Consider the following 19,506-nt stretch of genomic DNA (forward strand, 5'->3'; position numbering starts at 1 on the left):
ATGTGGAGGAACTCCAACTCCCACCAGCCCTAGTCAGCATGCCAAGTGTGGGCAGGTGGGAAGGGAGTTGTTGTGGAGGGCTGCAAGTTCACCACTCCCGCTTCAAATGCACTGTGGGAAGACTAGGCGCCTGGTTACTTTTGAGAGTAGCAGAAACTAAAGCTTCTGTTTGGGGTTGAAACTGGGTGGCAGGCAACCATCTGCATGTTGTTGTTTAGTCATTTAGTCGTGTCCGACTCTTCGTGACCCCATGGACCAGAGCACACCAGGCACTTCTGTCTTCCACTGTCTCCCGCAGTTTGGTCAAACTCATTTTTGTAGCTTCGAGAACACTGTCCAACCATCTCGTCCTCTGTCGTCCCCTCCTCCTTGTGCTCTCAATCTTTCCCAACATCAGGGTCTTTTGCAGGGAGTCTTCTCTTCTCATGAGGTGGCCAAAGTATTGGAGCCTCAGCTTCAGGATCTGTCCTTCTAGTGAGCACTCAGGGCTGATTTCCTTAAGAATAGAGAGGTTTGATCTTCTTGCAGTCCATGGGACTCTCAAGAGTCTCCTCCAGCACCATAATTCAAAAGCATCAATTCTTCGGCGATCAGCCTTCTTTATGGTCCAGCTCTCACTTCCATACATCACTACTGGGAAAACCATGGCTTTAACTATACGGACCTTTGTTGGCAAGGTGACCATCTGCATAGCAGCCTCCAAAACACTGCTGGTCTGGGGCTCTAACGTCTTCATGCATTGGACTAGATGACTCTCATGGTCCCTTCCAACTCTAAAATTCTATCTGAATTACAGGAAAGCATTCATTTCTTTCAACAATTTATGACACTGCCATTAGTGTGTATAAAGGTAAAAAGGTAAAGGACCCCTGGACAGTTAAGTCCAGTCAAAGGCGACGATGGGGTTGTGGCGCTCATCTCGCTTTCAGGCCGAGGGAGCTGGCATTTGTCTACAGACAGCTTTCTGGGTCATGTGGCCAGCATGACTAAACTGCTTCTGGCACAATGGAACACCATGACGGAAACCAGAGTGCACGGAAACGCCATTTACCTTCCTGCCACAGCAGTACCTATTTATCCATTTGCACTGGTGTGCTTTCGAACTGCTAGGTTGGCAGGAGCTGAAACAGAGCAACAGGAGCTCACTCTGTTGTGGGGATTCAAACCACCAACCTTCTGATCAGCAAGCCCAAGAGGCTCAGTGGTTTAGACCTCAGTGCCACCCGCGTCCATACATGGCATAGGAGCCAACTCCTAGGGGCTGAGGTCTCTTTACTCCCCCCTAAAACATTTGAGGGGACTGGGGCCCCCAATGTTGATGGACATTGCCTTTAAAATGATGTGGGTGCGCCATGTCATGTGATTGATTGTGTGGGGCGGGGCTTACTTGTTCCCTCTCCTGCCAGATATTTTATTAAAGATGGCACCATGATGCAAGGTTACAAAAATGAAGCCTATCTCATTTTCCTGAGATCTCCAGGTGGTTTATTGTAATGTGTCCATGGCACTCTTTGAAATCCTACATCAGAGTAGCTGAAAATGACAGGCAACTAACAACTGAGCCAGACAAACTCTATGATGCTCAAATGTACTGTTTCGAGGCGCTGTTATCGGGAAATTTTAAAATGTCTGATGTTTTACAATTTTTTAATGTGCGTTAGCCACCCAGAGTGGCTGGGGAAACCCAGCCAGATGGGTGGGTTAATTTATAATATAATATAATATAATATAATAATATAATATAATAATATAAATATAAATATAAATATAATTCCATATACAATGCTGTCAGTGAGGTTTGCCTGGCACCTTCCCCCATCTGCCTTTAGTAGACTGAGATGCTGTTTTGTTTTCTAATGTGCTGCCAAGATTCCTGCAGCTGCTATGAGGGTTGTTTTGTTCTATTTTTGTAGTATAAGTATTTATATTCATGTTTTTAAATGTGTTGTAAGTCGCTTGGAGACCTTTGGCCAACAAGTGGCTAACAAGTCTAATTAATGATGATGATGATGATGAAATAGTTCTCCATTTTGTTTGCCAAACTGTCAGAAGTTGGTGACGTTGGCACGGGACGAGAATACCCTCTTTTGAAGCCTCTGCGTTCAGTTTTCCATGTTGTGCTTCTGCAGGAACCAGATCCACCAGCGCCACGGACATCAAAAGTAAAAACCTCCCTGATGCGGAAGACAAGGACGACGAAAACGAAGCCTTTGATTTCTTCAAAGAGGAAAGGACGCCTGACCCCGTTCCTCTGTTCAAATCCTCAGAAGAGCAGGGTGTTAAAGAGAGAAAAGAAAAAGAGGAAGAGGAGGATGGGGATGACGATGGAGACCCACTTGGTGTTATCAAGTATGACTTCTTAATTTTACCGTGCTCCTTATGCAAAATGTCCATCAGTAATTCAAACTTAATCTGTTCTGCCATACTGTCCTAGTGTGTACTTCTGAGCTGTAGTAGCTGCGTTGATGCCCAATAAAGAAGAAAGCCTTGAGAAAGGAGAGAGAAACAACTCAATTGTATGGGGAAGATCTCTCCATTTACAGCATCTCCAATTCAGGTGCTGTCAGGGAACTGCCATCAGCTCAGAGGCAAGAGGTGGAAGGGCAGTTGTGTTATAGGGAGCCTCCAAAGATCTTGCGAAGCAGTTCTTCCTCTGGCGGGGAGGGAAGTCCCGCCTCCAGTGGGGAAGGGGCGCAGGGATCAGAAGATGCTAGGGAGAGCTGCAACACCGAGCCTGAGCAAAGCGGAGGGGAGGCAAGTCCCCCTTTGCCAACGCCCACTTTGCGCAGTAGGTTTGCGTGCAGAGAGGGGAGGAGAAGGGTGGGGGTCACACAACTGTTATGCTGGGGAAGGTATAAGGACCGCCCACTCCCAGATTCTGCTAGCGACTGAGCAGACATGGACTTGTGACGCTCTGCACTATAAAATAGTTTGTACAGATAATAAAGCCTGGAAAAGACAGGTTGGGGTCTTGCCTGTTTGCTCTCGAGCAACCACACCACCACCTGACAGGTGCTTAAAGATATTTGCTTGTGTTCAGTGCTGGTAGCAATCAAAGAAGGCACCTAGATCACCTAGGAATCTTTTGCGCAATGTGGGGCTCCAATCCAAGGATGGAGCTATCAGGAGCTCTTGATTAATCCTCTGAATTCTCTCTGAGAAGCCCCCACAAGCTGGACTAGATTATTTACATGAAAACATATGAGCAGGCGTGATGGTCATAACTAGGGCAAATCCCAGCCAATGTTAAGCATGTGTAAATAGCACTTTGAAGTTTTAAACTTTTGGCTATAGTGTGTCTTCACTTCTTTCACTTTCCTTTGTTTTTTCTGCACATCCCTGACAAAAAGCATTCAGTTAATTCCAAAATCTGCATCCATCCATGTTGGCCCAAAACGAAGGCATTTCCTCATGTGTTCCACTTCAAAATGGAAAATGCAAGAGAGGAAGAAGGAATGCTTTTTATTTTTGGCAACTCAGAATAAGAACAAAATGTTACTTGGTAATTAAGAATTGCTATGGGATCCCCCCCCCTTTTTTTGCTTAAGGTATATAGCCATACTGCGATGATTTTACGATTCCTAAAAGATTCCTGAGTGGTTATCATTTTCTGTCTAGTCATTATGCACTCTAAGCATTTTCATTTAACAACTCCTATATTGCTCAAAACTGAAACTGTCCCTCTGGATATCTGAAATTCCAGAATGCCTGGATTTAAAACACACTCACACACGCCACAAGCTGGATTGCTATTTTTGCTGAGAACCTTGATAAAGCATTGTTTTTCCGTGAAATGGTCATTGGCTGCAGGCATATACAAAAGAGAGTGTCCTTATTTGGATAGGAAAAAGGTCTTTCTGAACTGCGCATTATGTTTTCCTGGATATTCTGCTGAAATGAAAGGTATGTAGTTAAAATAATAATAATATCCCAATGTCCAAAGAAACAGAAAATCTGCTTTTTGGGCTTTGGCCGATCTGTTTTCTTAAAAGCTTCAGGGTTCAGAGGACCATAGAAAAGCTTCTAACTGAGAGAGGGAAGCACAGTGTCGTCAGAATTGTGATGGCATCTTGCCCTGTATTTTCTAACGACCTCTCCCAACTGCTCCATGTAGATGTTAAACAGCATTGGGAGTATAATCATAGCGATACCCTATAGCAGTACCCCACAGACAGGGGTCCAAAGAGCACTCTTCCAACATGGTTCTCTGCATGCAACCCCATATGTGAGAACAGAACTGCTATGCACCTGATACTCATCTCAAAGAGCCTGTCCAGGAGGATGGAGTGGTCAATGGTAAATCAAGGAGGAACAGAATCGTCTTCTGGTTGTCCTCTTCTTAGTCATCCGTCGGGGTGACCAAGGCTGATTCAGTCCCATCACCAGGCCCAAACTCAGATTTAATTTGGGCTAGATGATTCATATCATCCAAGAATATGTATAGTTCGCCTTCCATGACCCTTTTCACTACCTTCCCTGAAAAGGAGATATTTGTGACTGGTTGGTAGATAGATTAAGACAATTAATCATCTAGTCCAACCCCCTGCAATGCAGGAATCTCAGCTAAAGCATCCATGACAGATGCTCATCCAACCTCTGCTTGAAAACCTCCAATGAAGCAGAGTCCACAACCTCCCGTTCCACTGTCAAACAGCTCTGTCAGAAAATTATTCCTGATGTTTAGTCGGAATCTCCTTTCTTGTAACTTGAAGGCATTGGTTTGAGTCTTACCCTCCAGAGAGGAGAAAACAAGCTTGTTCCATCTTCCATGTGACAGTCCTTGAGCTATTTGAAGCTGGCTCTCATATCTCTTCTCAGTCTCCTCTCTTCCAGGCTAAACATACCCTAAACAAAGTGGGCTTAATGTGTTGGACCCAATGGCCATATGAGAGAGCCCCAATATTGCCATGGGGGCCATGGTTCTAACTATGGAAAGGCAGCATACAAATACAGTGGTACCTCGGGTTACAGATGCTTCAGGTTACAGACTCCGCTAACCCAGAAATAGTACCTCGGGTTAAGAACTTTGTTTCAGGATGAGAACATAAATCGCATGGCGGTGGCACGGTGGCAGTGGGAGGCCCCATTAGCTAAAGTGGTACCTCAGGTTAAGAACAGTTTCAGGTTAAGAACGGACCTCCAGAACGAATTAAGTTCTTAACCAGAGGTACCACTGTAAAACGATGTAGGTAAAGGTAAAGGGACCCCTGACCATTAGGTCCAGTCGTGACCGACTCTGGCTTTGCGGTGCTCATCTCGCTTTATTGGCCGAGGGAGCCGGCATACAGCTTCCGGGTCATGTGGCCAGCATGACTAAGCCGCTTCTGGCGAACCAGAGCAGTGCACGGAAACGCCGTTTACCTTCCCGCCAGAGCGCTACCTATTTATCTACTTGCACTTTGATGTGCTTTTGAACTGCTAGGTTGGCAGGAGCAGGGACCGAGCAACGGGAGCTCACCCCGTCATGGGGATTCGAACCGCCGACCTTCTGATCGGCAAGCCCTAGGCTCAGTGGTTTAGACCACAGCGCCACCCGCGTCCCTATAGTAAAACGATGTATGTATCTACTAATTTGCTTTTGATGTGGACCTGAATTACTTGACTTCCAGTCCTGCCCTCCTAGTTGCAAGCATGGGTGGTCACCCTCTTAACTGATTTTTGTCAATGAGTAGGCTGCCTCAAAACAGGTGAGGGAGCAGGGCCTGTAAATGGTTTAAATAAATAAATGAGCTCACTTAGCCTGGATTGCACTCTCCATAATGACAAGAAAACTTATCTCCGTCCTGAGGCACAGTGCGAAGCATGCAACTTATATGGCCACCTGTTCAGAAGGGTTCCACATCTTCAAGGACACACAGCTGCAAAGCCTCTGAGTCCGTCCGTCCCCCCCGCTTTTGACAATCGCTGGCTTACAGGCCGAAGCCTTCAAGTGTGCTTGGCCATTGAGCGAGTGCCAGGTGATGCAAGTGTTTGCAAGTGCTTTGAATCCCAGCTGCCTGTCAGATTTTTAGACAACTTTTGTCAACCCTGTGACGCACCCTTTTGTGTCAGAGTCGCTTCCTGACTTCCTTGCTCCCCTCCAAATGTGTTGGCACAGCAGTGTACTTTGATCTGGCAGCCATTGAACTAGGTACTTTGTTTTATGTTGTGCAAATCCCCTTAGTTTAATACAAAAGAGACATATGAGTGGGGGGGATCCTTCTCCAGTATAATTTAAATGTGCAGTTTAAGACTCTTCTCAGATGCGAGGTAAGGTAGTTGTTAAATAGTTGTACAAAGTCCTCCCCACTTAATGAGTGTGGTTCTGTTTTTGTAGATGGCTGAACAGGCTGTCCAGTCCTCACCCATGCTGAAGGCTGTATCTACCTTGCCTCTGCTGGCACTAAGCCACATTAGTCAAAAAACAACATTTCGAATGTGTTATAAGCCTGCAACAGCAGATGGCGCCAGAGAGCAAAAAATTCTGTGTTATTTTTTCATAGCAGTTTTTTTTGTTATAATGATTTAATTTCTGACTTATTTATAGTGCTTTTTCCCCCTGTGTGTGCATCTACCCCAGGACTGCCACACCATCTGCTTATGTAGAGTAGGGCAGCAGTAATGCTTGCTGGTCGCTTCAGATCCACAGCTGTCTTTGTATCCCCTTTACCTCCCCTTCTCTTCATAGTATATTTAGCAACAATCACACATTTTGTAGCTTGGCAGCTGTGGGAAACCAGATGACATGATGGTGATGTGAGGGCTAGATAAAGCCTGAGCTAATGTCCTTGCAAGCAGCTTGGGAAAGTTTTGCACTGAGTGGAAAAAACGGAATCGCCAAGGCCTGTGCTGTTGTTGTGAAAATACAGAGAATCCCTGTAAAGCCTGTTTTCCACAAACAGCTGCTGAGGTGGTAAAGCTGTACCACAGAACTGAACTGAATTGTAGAGTTGGAAGGGAACTCTCTTCAGTGCAGGAATCCTGCCCACAGCTGTGTGGGAATGTTAAGGATAGTAGGAGAGGATATATTGATTAAATATCATCCTTCCTTCACTCACGCTAGTGAGTCACGTAGCAGGAAGCTAGTTAGCAGATTTGTTTGAATCTCTTTAGTTAAGCACTCTGGCTTGCCCAGATTGGATTATTCATGTTAAGTCCCCGTTTATCTCTTTTAAAAGAATGAAGACACAAGAGTCTTTCCTTAAAAGTAACAAGAAGTTTACTCACATTCATCTCCCAGTATGATCCCTGAAGGCAGGCTTTAGCTAGTAGTTACAGAACAAATTGTGAGTTCATCCCATATTGGGATTTAGCCCATGTGCTGCTGGCTGAGAGCTAGCAGACAGCAAAATATGTTAAGAGAAGAAAATGGCATCAAGAGAAAGATGGCAGCATGGCTTGGCTATTTCATGGAGTCAGCCAGGGTCACGCCCATCTGCTTGGTCACATGCAGGGGGAGGGTGTTCCAGACCAGTGAAACAGGAAGTTATACTGGTTAGAGTAACATCCCCCTGCCTGTGTCCACTCTAGGGAAACAAGGAATGTTGTATTTGACTGCTCCAATGGATTACACCCCACAAGCTGTCCCTAGGTGAGCTTGGACCATCAACCTTTTGGTTAACAGCCAGACACACTTACCTGTGTGGACATTTCAGGCTGCAAGGTGAGCAGCAGGGCTCACGTTGTGAAATACTCCCCTTATGTAAAATCGGTTCCTACATGTGAAATGCTAGTCTTGTAAGAAGAAAGGTGAGGCTTTAATCCTACCAAAAATGTAGGGTTTTCTTTAACGCAGAGTTATTGTGTTTAAATGGGAGAGAGTCCCATGCAAAAGAATGGAAAGATGAGCGCAAATTGAACAAAAGAGAACTGGTTTGACATTTGTGGGAGCTGATGGCAATAGTCATATTAACAATAACTCTAAAGAAAAATGGAAATGGTAAATAAAGACTGGGTGAAGGGTTGTCTGTTGCACTATTTGAAAAAAAGAGAGAAGTTAAGTTTTATTATAAGCAAAGATAACAAAATATATTCTGTGTGTTCTTCTGTATGTTCATTATATCCTATTTATGCGCATCACACAAGTAGTACGTAGTATCGCTTTTATATGACATATATTTGAAATTCATTAAAAACAAACAAACCATGGGGATGAAATGGGGGAGCGTTGGCAGTTGGAAATTGAAGAGCCCAGATACGGGTTTGGTAGCTAATCTGTAGTTTATGTGGAATGGGATAGCAGTCTTTTAAAAAAGCTAAGAAGGTTTAGTGCCACAGCGAAGTACAATTCAAGGTTGCTTCTTTCTGCAGCTTTGGAATTGAGCAAACTGGGCAGATTGAAGCACCTTTTGTCTTAGGGACTTTGCAATAATAGGATGACTCAGCTCTCAAAATAGAATTTGGAATGGGCATTACCTCATCCACCAGCTTCCCAAGCCTCTGCCCAAGGAACAGGAAATGTTGAATCACTCGATTCACAGAGTGGGTTCTGTTGACAATGGTAAACCTTAATGGGGGATGGATTTCAGTGGCCTCTTTTGCTGAGCCTTTAATGAATAACTGGCTTGGCTTTTGAAAAGGCTTATTCACAGCAGTGAAAGTGTATGTAGGTTAGCAGAAGTCTGGTCTTGACGGTTTGCGATGGGCATTTCCTCATGCTTCTCAATGTTTTGCAAATGTTCCTGCAAATAAGCCCACAAAGGCCATTCGGCTACATTAGTCATCTGTATTGGTGTCCTGAAGAGTCACCACTGGTTACCAGGCAAGTGGCTATTTGCAAGGGTATCCTTTGCCATGTCTATGATCCTGAGAAGAGTTGATATACATAGAATCATGGAGCTGGAAAGGACTTCAAGGGTCATCTAGCTGTGAGACTGACACACAGGGCTTCCATGTTTCAACACGTTAAGGCATCTTTTCCCAACCCCGTTCCCTTCAGGTACAACATGCGAAAGGCACTAGCTTAGGGAAGGCTGGAACCCGAAACTTCCCCCCATCCCAATCAGTTTCTTGTGAACAATTGTTTAGTTGTGAACACAAAAATTTTTAGGGGAATGCTTGAAATCATCATAGAATTTCCAGCTAGCGAGGTTGGCCTGTCATGTTTCATAAAGCATCTTGCAGATGACAAATGTTTAGAGGAGAGTGGGGGATGGGCAAGAAACGCTGAGTGCTGAAAATAGAGCTAGAGTTTTGTGTAACATTTTTGTCCCCCTTCCCCCAATGAATGGGGCACGTTCTTGTCCTTGCATTGTTTTATACTATTTGGAGTCCCCATGATCATATTATAAAGTACAGTGGTACCTCAGGTTACATACGCTTCAGGTTACAGACTCCACTAACCCAGAAATAGTACCTCAGGTTAAGAACTTTGCTTCAGGATGAGAACAGAAATCGTGCTGTGGCGGCACGGCGGCAGCAGGAGGCCCCATTAGCTAAAGTGGTGCTTCAGGTTAAGAACAGTTTCAGGTTAAGAACAGACCTCCGGAACGAATTAAGTACTTAACCCGCAGTACCACTGTATAGTTATTTGATTTCCAGAGGGGAAGCTATGTTGGTCTGTTGCAGCACAAGCAACCAAGAGCTGTGTTGCTGCCTTATAGAAATAGTACCTCAGGTTAAGAACTTTGCTTCAGGATGAGAACAGAAATCGTGCTGTGGCGGCACGGCGGCAGCAGGAGGCCCCATTAGCTAAAGTGGTACCTCAGGTTAAGAACAGTTTCAGGTTAAGAATGGATCTCCGGAACGTATTAAGTACTTAACCCAAGGTACCACTGTGGTTGTGTCCTATGCTTTTAAATAATAATAATATATAATAATAATAATTTATTATTTATACCCCGCCCATCTGGCTGTGTTTCCCCAGCCACTCTGGGCGGCTTCCAAAAGAATATTAACATACTGTGATACATCAAACATTAAAAGCTTCCCTAAACAGGGCTGCCTTCAGATGTCTTCTAAATCAATCACTGCTAAGAGTTGTTCCTTTTTGCTTTCCAAGGTATTTCTTATCAATTAAAAAAAAAAAATCTGTGGTGTGTGAGCAAATTTTTATTCTGACCCAGTGTATGACCCAGAGAAAAAGAAGTTTGAGAATTGCTGCATTAGACCTTGAATGAGTTCTGTGAACCCATTGCTATTTTGCTTCCGGAAAATAGCACCAATGAGCCAATAATGGTAAAAACGACATTGGGATGTTGACAGATCCAACTTTCTGCCTCTCCACCAGCAACAAGCCTCTTGAAGTAAGCTCGACAAAGACCCATTTTGTGAACAGCAAGGGCTACTTCAGGGAAGCTGCAAACAGTGCTATTAATAAACCAGCGCCAGGGCGAATTGCGAGGGCTTCTGTCTGTTCCCACGGAACATTGTGCTCTCCTGGCTCTTTGTGGTGACGTCATGCTGGGCGCTCGGTGGCACTTCTGATCAATTTCACTTCCTCAGTTTAATCCCTCTTACTGGATTTTGACTCAGCAGTCACCCTTATTTGGAGCAGGACAGACATCCCCCTTTGGCTGTTGCGGGCTTCACCGTTCAACTCTCCCACAAATCCCTACAATTTTGCATTTGTACATTTTACACTGCTGACAGACACTCTTTTTTGCAATGGGTTGTTGGGAGAGAAGGCACTTACTTGCTCAATACAGATTCGTGGGAACGGTGCCTTCTTGTTTTGAAGTGACCTCAGGAGAACCGTGTCGCTGGTAAAATGTTAGTCACCAAGCAGTTCATGAGAGGTTCCCTTCCATAGAAAGGAATCGGCAGGATGAAACATGGTTGCAAATACTGCCAACACTGATACACACACACACCTTTTCTTTCTTTTTTTACACGCACAGAAATGTAGCTAAAATGTATTAATTGGGGTGCGAGTGTCTTTATTATTTCAGCATATCTAAAAATAGATGTGTCACTAAACCAGCAAATTATTCGACTATGCAGATGGATTATTGGTTGGCTGTTGTTTTTTTAAAAAAAACTTCCATTGTCCTTAAGTGTCTGTGACTGCCTTATTATTATTATTATTATTATTATTATTATTATTATTTAGATTTATATACCACCCTTCATCATAAGATCTCAGGGTGGTTCACAGAAAAAAAAATACAGTGGTACCCGGGTTACATACGCTTCAGGTTACATATGCTTCAGGTTACAGACTCCGCTAACCCAGAAATAGTTCTTCAGGTTAATAACTTTGCTTCAGGATGAGAACAGAAATTGTGCTCCGGCGGTGTGGCAGCAGCAGGAGGCCCCATTAGCTAAAGTGGTGCTTCAGGTTAAGAACAGTTTCAGGTTAAGTACGGACCTCTGGAACAAATTAAGTACTTAACCCGAGGTACCACTGTATAGGATAAAGACAAGTAAATAAGTAGAACAAAACCGCAAAACAACAACTTCCCCCTTCCCACAGATATGTTTTAAAAGCTGTAGAATATTAACCTGCCATTTCTTCTGCACTTGAAACCTCCAGTAGCATCAGATTTGGGAAGTGGAAGTGGCAATAGTAACATTTACAAAGAATCAGAAAGATGTGCCATCTCTGTTAACAAGGAGAGCATAGTATGATCATTGCAACTTTTCAAGAAGTTCTGTGGCAGTTGTGTCCAAGGCTAGGGTGGATCGCTATTGAAATCTAATATGACGTTGACTGGAATGAGCACAAGCTTTGGGGAGAATTTTGTTAAGGCTTGACACTGGGTGGTCGTTCAGACCTTGTGTTATTTAGCTTCGATCCCTTCCAGTTCAAATAGCCTGATGGATCAGTACTATGCAAAGCCTACTTTAAGATAACATCTTGGGGTTGATTGTGCATCCTTTGCAGAATTCACATGAGTTTTATTCCCTGGCTCCCTCTCCAGAAAGCACAGAGAAGGCTCTCTTTTTGGAATGGTCTTCCATTTCAATTTTGGGTGCCAGTTCTTTTCATACCATTAGGAGCACATTGCAGGGTTCTGCACTGCTTTCTTCTTATCTTCCAGCACAGTAAGAATTACCACTGTTATTTTTCCCCTCTCTCTCTCTTAGAAAAGCATCTGTTGAGTGGAATTGTGCCAGCGTGTTTCCCTCTCTGCAGCTAATAGCTGCTTTTGATTAGAGACATGGGGGAGAATGTTAAAGAGCACCTCCTCCAGGCCACAAATCTCCCCCCTCCCCAAAATTAAATTTGTTAGTCCACAGGGTGGCTGTTCCTCTGGAAAAGAAAAAAAAGAAACACTCTTAACAGTGTCTGCTGGATTTTTCTGCTGTCATTTAAACCTTTAGATCGAAAAAGACTAAGAAACCCACGCCTCCTCCAGCCAAAGATGTGAAGCCCAAGTTAACGCTTTTTGACGAAGAAGCTGTTCCCGATGAAGGACTGTTTGGCTCAGCTAAAGGGTTTTCGTTCAGCGGCAGCAAGAGGATATTGGCAGCCGAGAAAAGTAAGTGTATTTCTAGTCAGCTCCTTGATGTGCGCTCCGAAAATATGTGCCAAAGTTTCGCAAAGCTTAGTTGCAAAACTCTAAATCGTTCTTTGCCAGCTTGTGCATACAGTCATTTATTCCAAGATGGAAAATGCCTTAGTACGCTCATTTAGATATGTGTGTTGACTCCAGTGGTTGAGTTGAGGTAAAAGCAAAGACCCCTATCTCCTTCTTTTTCTCCCTATGAGAATTGCATTCCCTTAGGGATATTCTTCCAGTGGCTACAGACCAACAGTGGGGAGGATACATTCAGAATCAAGCTGAATGAGGTCATCAGTGGTGGCTTATGCCCATTGGGTGGAAGACGGGAAGCCAATATTCCATACCCTCCAACATTTCTCTGATTAAAATAGGGGCATCCTTATTATTATTATTATTATTATTATTATTATTATTATTATTATTATTATATTAATTAATACTCTGTCCATCTGACTAGGTTGCCTCAGCCACTCTGGGTGACTTCCAACATATATAAGAATATCATGAAACATCAAACATTTAAAAACTTCCCTGTCTTCTAAAGGTTATATAGTTACTTGTGGGTCTCATATCTCCATAAAAAGGTAAAGGGACCCCTGACCATTAGGTCCAGGTGTGGCCGACTCTGGGGTTGCGGCGCTCATCTCGCTTTACTGGCCGAGGGAGCTTCCGGGTCATGTGGCCAGCATGAGTAAGCCGCTTCTGGCAAACCAGAGCAGTGCACGGAAATGCCGTTTACCTTCCCGCTGGAGCGGTACCTATTTATCTACTTGCACTTTGACGTGCTTTCGAACTGCTAGGTTGGCAGGAGCAGGGACCAAGCAACGGGAGCTCACCCCATCACGGGGATTCGAACTGCCGACCTTCTGATCAGCAAGTCCTAGGCTCTGTGGTTTAACCCACAGCGCCACCTGCGTCCCCTACACTCCAACATTTCTCAGATGAAAATAGGGACATCCTAAGGAAAAATGGGACATTCCAGGATCAAATCAGAAACTGGGATGGCTTCTGTAAATCCGGGACTGGAAAACAGGGACACTTGGAGGATCCGATATTCAGGCTGCTGCTGTGTACAAGTCAAATGTAGCTGTTATCTCTTTGCTCAATTATCAGACCTGAAATTGTTTGAAGATCCAGACCTTGGTGGATTGGTGACTCTGGGTGACTCGCTGCTGTTGCCAACCGCCTGTGCAAGCACGGAACATGCATTAAGCGGTAGCCTTGAGGAGGACACCGAGGAGCTCTTGAGGTACGGTATTAATCTTGGATGCATCTGAAGTTGTAGGGTCATCTGTATTCCCTAGCTTTGCAGAGCAACAAACATGTAGCAACTCTTATGCTGGAAGGGTTCGCATTTGGAAATGTCAACAGGCTAAACGATAGCCCGAGACCTTGATTTTCATTATCTGTAAATTGGTATCTGATCTAGCCCTTACTAAGAATTTGTATTTTTTAACGCATGATGCAAATAACTTGTATATGAAGCCTGAGCGTTGAGGTGTATTCAGTGCTACGGTGTATCCAACAAAGTTGTCTTTTTGGTGCAAAGACTTCCGCTTGTGTCATGGGACTTCTGCCCCTTGTGCACCCTGTAAATCTGCTCTGGAGGGTTGTGGGAACCCCCAATGTATTTGGGGGACACATGGTACAAAGGAAGAAGGAGAGGAAGTTCTGTTGTACAAGTGGAAGTCGTTGGGTGAGCAGGATAAGTTCACTGGATGCCACCCTTAGGCCTCAGGATTCATAGTGAATGAGGTAGTATGCAACTTAGTTTTATTCAGAGTTAAACCCATTGGAATTAATGAACACAACTAAGTGAGGTCTATTGATTTCAGTGGGCCTACTCTGAGTAACAATACCCATTGTTAATAGTTTTGTCCCAACCTTACTCATCATCTATAGCACAAATCCTTATGGTCAGTTTTGGCTTAGCAATTATTTGCAGGTTAAAGGCATACAATAACATGGTTTAGAATTTCAGGTGACTGGAATAAATTGCACACTTTATTAGCGATCTGGGAGATTTTACAGACTCACATTTCATTAACTACAGGAATGCACTTGCATGCAAAATGTCCAGGCCAAAAGTCATGTTTTGAGTGACTTTCCGAAAGCTTTAATGAATACTTACTAATGTGAGTGGGATGGGGGGTGGGGAATCCACTGTGTGAGGTCCCTTGGAATATGTGATTGTGGGCCTTCTTTTGTTTATACAAAGAGTACTTTTATTAACAAGTCACATCAGCAACACCTGCCTTAATCTACTCAGAGGTAAAAATTTAGTTGCCCATTGTGTCTTATGCATTGGCAACACATTTGATCTTCTAAGGCATGATGTCTTCAGGGCACAGCCTGATTTTTACTGCAGTGGAATATTTGAGAAGGAAGAACACACACAGTCATTAGCTGCCATTTATTGTTTTTCTTCTGTCTCACCCCAGTAATCAAAGATAGACATTTTGTCTGTATGGGCAAAACACCACCTTATGCAACCGTTGAATTAAACATAAACCACTGCAAACAGCTTCTTCATCTGTCAGATGAATATGCATCACATTATACTGATTCTTTCACCTTGGTAAAGTAAGAAAAAGGCCACTCTGGGTGGCTTCCAAAACATATAGAAACTTATGTGCCATCTTGTGTCGAATATTGTGGGTGCCCGCAATGAAAGGCTTCAACTTTGCCCATTGACTTGGGGGGGCAGCCCCACAAATATATTATTGTGGGTGCCGAAGCAGTTGGCTCCAGTGTATAGAAATGTAAGAAACCATCAGACATTAAAAACACTCTGATACAGGGCTGCCTTCAGATGTCTTCTAAAAGTTGTGTAGTTCTTTATCTCCTTGATATCTGGTGGGAGGGTGTTCTACAGGGAGGGTGCCACTGCTGAGAAGACCTTCTGCCTACTTCCCTGTAACTTCGCTTCTCGCAACGATGAAACCACCAGAAGGCCTCTGAGGAGCTGAACCTCAGAGCTGAGTGATGGGGGTGGAGATGTTCCTTCAGGTATACAGGGCCGAGGCTGGTTTTAGGGCAATAAAAGTCAGGACCAACACTTTGAATTGTGTTTGGAAATGTACTGGGAGCCAGTGAAGATCCTTTAGGACTGGTGTTATACATATGGCCCTGGCAGCCACTCCCAGTCACCAGTTTGGCAGCCACATTCTGGTTTAGTTCAACTTCAAAGGTAGCCCCATGTAAACCACATTGTAGTAGTCCAAGAGGGAGATAACCAGAGCTCTGGCAAGACAGTCTGGGGGCAGGTAGGGTCTCAGCTGGCAGACCAGATGGAGTTGGTAGACAGCAGCCCTGGACCTGTGCCTTCATGGAGAGCTGTGAATACAAAATGACTCCCATGCTGCACGTCTGGTCCTTCGGGGGCACAGTTACCCCATTCAGGACCAGGGAGTCCCCCACATCCGCCTACCCTTTGTCTACTAAAAACATTACTTCCGTCTTGTCAGGATTCAACCTCATCCATCCATTATGCAGAATAGGGAAACTTGTGGTGTAGATTAGAACCACTCTTTCTTTTCCTGATCCCTGAGGTGTGACCCTTTGGTATTTTCTTATGACAAATATAATTGTTTCTCACTCTCTTTTCAAATGGTGGTGGAGATGCTGAATCCTTGGAACTGGCATGGCAACCACTTCTTGTTTCTAGCTTATTTGACCTACTTAGAAAATGCCGATATTTTCCATGCAAACCCAGCTGCTATTAAACCATTACAGTATTATGACAAGAAGTTCTAACACATGCTTTCCTTTTTTAAACCAAACTTAACATATTTAAATTTAAAAATAGAATGTGGGTTTCTGTGCTCTTTATAAACCTTTAAAATTAAAAATAGACAGCAAACGCCCATGTTTCTTTATAACGCTTATAAACAATGAGATGCACTTTTTGTTTCCTTTTCTTAAACTTTTCAGATAGTTGCTTTGCCTCCTGTGTTCTATGGAATGTGCATAAAATATCAGAAAACACTGTTCTCTATTGGCCTGGGTTTGATGTATCTCATTCTTTCATAGGAGTCATGAGATGCATCCAAAGTAGTGCTAAGAGCCAGTGTGGTGTAGTGGTTAGGAGCAATGGACTCGTAATCTGGTGAACTGGGTTCACGTCTCTGCTCCTCCAGAAGCAGCTGCTGGGTGACCTTGGGCTAGTCACACTTCTCTGAAGTCTCTCAGCCTCACTCACCTCACAGAGTGTTTCTTGTGGGGGAGGAAGGGAAAGGAGGTTGTTAGCCGCTTTGAGACTCCTTAGGCTAGTGATAAAGCAGGATATCAAATCCAAACTCCTCCTCCTCTTCTTCTTCTTCTTCTTCTTCTTCTTCTTCTTCTTCTTCTTCTTCTTATTCCATCAGTGTAACGAAAAACTTTTTCCGCTCGTACTCCTCAATCTGTTCTAGGTGTTCTTCCCAACCCTCTGGAGCAGATTTGGGGAAGGGGGGGGGAGAGAGGAGAAACAGTGGTGGATTTTGGAGTACAAATTTCAGCAGCACCCTGCATGTTGCCAAAATTTGGTGCCTCTCACTTTCCATTCTACACCATTGTTACAGCCAGGGCCTTTTTTCAGCCGGAGCTCACAGCTCTGGCACCTCTCTGCCATTCTAAGAGAACAAAGGAGAAGTTCATGGTGAGCCCCGGCACCCCTTTTTCTAGGAAAATAGCACTGGTTACAATGCTCCCAAGGCTCTGCACACAGTTTGGCCAAACCTAAATCTGTACCTTTGAGAAGGTCCTTTGCACAAGCAAAAATCCTTCTGTGGATAGAATTAGGGCACTGGAAATCACCCAATTATTTTTCAGGGTTTACGTGATAAAGTGAAACTTGTATGAAAAGTCTAATGTAGCAGGAGTACTGTTGTTCCGCCTGGCCTTTGGCTTGGAATCAACTTGATCCCCTTCCTATCTATCCTTTTTCCTTTCTCCTTCTGTGATGGAACTCCTATTTGGGGACTTCCTTGGCTTTTTTCCAGGCCAAAGTAGGACCAGTCTGGATAGTTGGCCTTGGTGTAGATATGACGTTTTCATCCCAAAAAAGTTTTTGATTTGAGTTTCTACTGAAATAAGGCTGCATTTTAATGTTGTATTTTAATCTTGTTTTTAAGTTGTATTTTAATCAATTGTTTTATACCTGGTGTTAGCCGCCCTGAGCCCAGTCGGGGCTGGGGAGGGCGGGGTATAAATAAAATTTTATACTATTCTAATGATTGTTGAATGTTACTTTTTTGATGTAGGTTGCCTATTTTAAAGTTATGTTTTATTATCACATTTTTGTATTGCATTAGATTGTTATAAGATGTACATTTTTTGTTTCTTCAGCTTGTGAACCGCCTTGAGTATTGTAAGATAGAAAGGCGGTATACAAATTAAAAATGATATTATTATTATTATTATTATTATTATTATTATTATTATTACTATTACTATTACTATGTGTTGGTGAGGTTTTGAAGTAGAAGTTTCATCTTTAACCCAAAAATAAATATTCCCTCACCCCCACAATCGGAATAAGATTTGCTTCACATCTTTGAACTTGTTCTTCCTCCTCAGAGTGGAAGAGGATTTTGAGAAGATGTGGAAACTAAGCTCCAAGCCCAAGCTACCACCTAAGCCAGCGTTACCAAAGAAGCCAGCAGTAACTGATGCAAAACCCCCATTATCCTCAGCCCCCAAAACAAAGCCAAATGAAGTCAAGGCTCAGACCATGGGCGAAGTTGATATCCTCCAGTACATTCAAGAAAACGAATCTACCAGCAGTGAAGAACCAAGCCTGTTCTGAAACACAGACTATGCCAGACTTTTCTTCAGGAAGAACTTCCACCAGCCTTCTGCATCTGGTTGGACAGAGCAGGCTTTGGCCCAGCGCCCTCGGTTGACAGCTTGCCTGCTGGTTCATTATGGCAAAGAGCAGATTTGTAAGCAGCAAATCAATGAACGGCTTGTGTGTGTTCTGACCGCAGAGCAGCTGGGATCTGATCAAAGATGCCTTATGTTTGCTTTTTTCAGGGAGTTTCAAGAGCAAGGCTAGAATTTTGTTGAAAGTGAGAGTGCTATCTTGTTTTTTTGTTTTCATTTTTTTTGTACTACAGTTGTAGTTCAAACTGTTGGAATAATTCATACAACATAATTGGGGGCAATTTGATTATTTGAGAGGTAGAGGGGATAAAGGGAGCAGACTTAGTAAGGTGGGTGAATAAAGTAAAATAACTTTTTTTTCTTAATTGGAATTGTTTTAACTGCTTCTCCTTGTCCCTAGAATCAGAGAATTGTAGGGCTGGAAGGTATCCCAAGGGTCATCTAGTCCAACCCCCTGCAATCCAGGAATCTCAGCTAAATCATCCATGACAGATGGCCATCCAAATTCTGCTATAAACACTCAAAGGAAGGAGAGTCCACAACCTCCTGAGGGATTCCGTTTCACTGTCAAACAGTTCTTAGTGTCAGAAGGTTTTCCTGATGTTTAGTTAGAATCTCCTTTCTTGTAACTTGAAGCCATTGGTTCAAGTCCTGGAGCAGAAGAAAACAAGTTTGCTCCATCCTCTATTTGACAGCCCTTTAGATATTTGAAGAGGGCTCTCGTATCTCCTCCTAGCTTCTTCTTTTCCAGGCTATAAACATACGCAGCTCCTTCAACAATTCTTCATATGGCTTGGTTTCCAGACCCTTGATCATCTTGGTTTAAATATCTCCTTGAGACAACTTTCTAGAAAATATGCCAAAAAACCCCTTCACCCCCTGGATTGATTGGCTACAGGGAACATACAGCATTTCCCCCCCAGACCCATATTGCCCCATATTTATGGTATTTATATGTGTAGATGTTAAACCACAGAGCCTAGGACTTGCTGATCAGAAGGTTGGCGGTTTGAATCCCTGCGATGGGGTGAGCTCCCATTGCTCGGTCCCTGCTCCTGCCAACCTAGCAGTTTGAAAGCACGTCAAAGTGCAAGTAGATAAATAGGTACCACTCCAGCGGGAAGGTAAACGGCGTTTCCATGCACTGCTCTGGTTTGCCAGAAGCGGCTTAGTCATGCTGGCCACATGACCCGGAAGCTGTACGCCGCCTCCCTCG

The 19,506-nt window shown here is 43.8% G+C and overlaps 1 protein-coding gene across 1 annotated transcript in view; it reads left to right on the forward strand.

Moving 5' to 3' along the window:
• Nucleotides 1-19,245, forward strand: part of HS1BP3 (HCLS1 binding protein 3) — a 36,488-nt gene extending 17,243 nt beyond the window's left edge. The window contains exons 4-7 of the mRNA XM_053380876.1: nt 2,130-2,349; nt 12,244-12,401; nt 13,539-13,674; nt 17,985-19,245. Coding sequence (XP_053236851.1) covers nt 2,130-2,349; nt 12,244-12,401; nt 13,539-13,674; nt 17,985-18,213 — 743 coding nt within the window. The 3' untranslated portion in view covers nt 18,214-19,245. The remainder of the gene's footprint in view (nt 1-2,129; nt 2,350-12,243; nt 12,402-13,538; nt 13,675-17,984) is intronic.
• Nucleotides 19,246-19,506: the final 261 nt, after the last annotated feature.

Source organism: Podarcis raffonei, chromosome 3 (genome assembly GCF_027172205.1).
Source record: "Podarcis raffonei isolate rPodRaf1 chromosome 3, rPodRaf1.pri, whole genome shotgun sequence".
Lineage (NCBI taxonomy): Eukaryota > Metazoa > Chordata > Lepidosauria > Squamata > Lacertidae > Podarcis > Podarcis raffonei.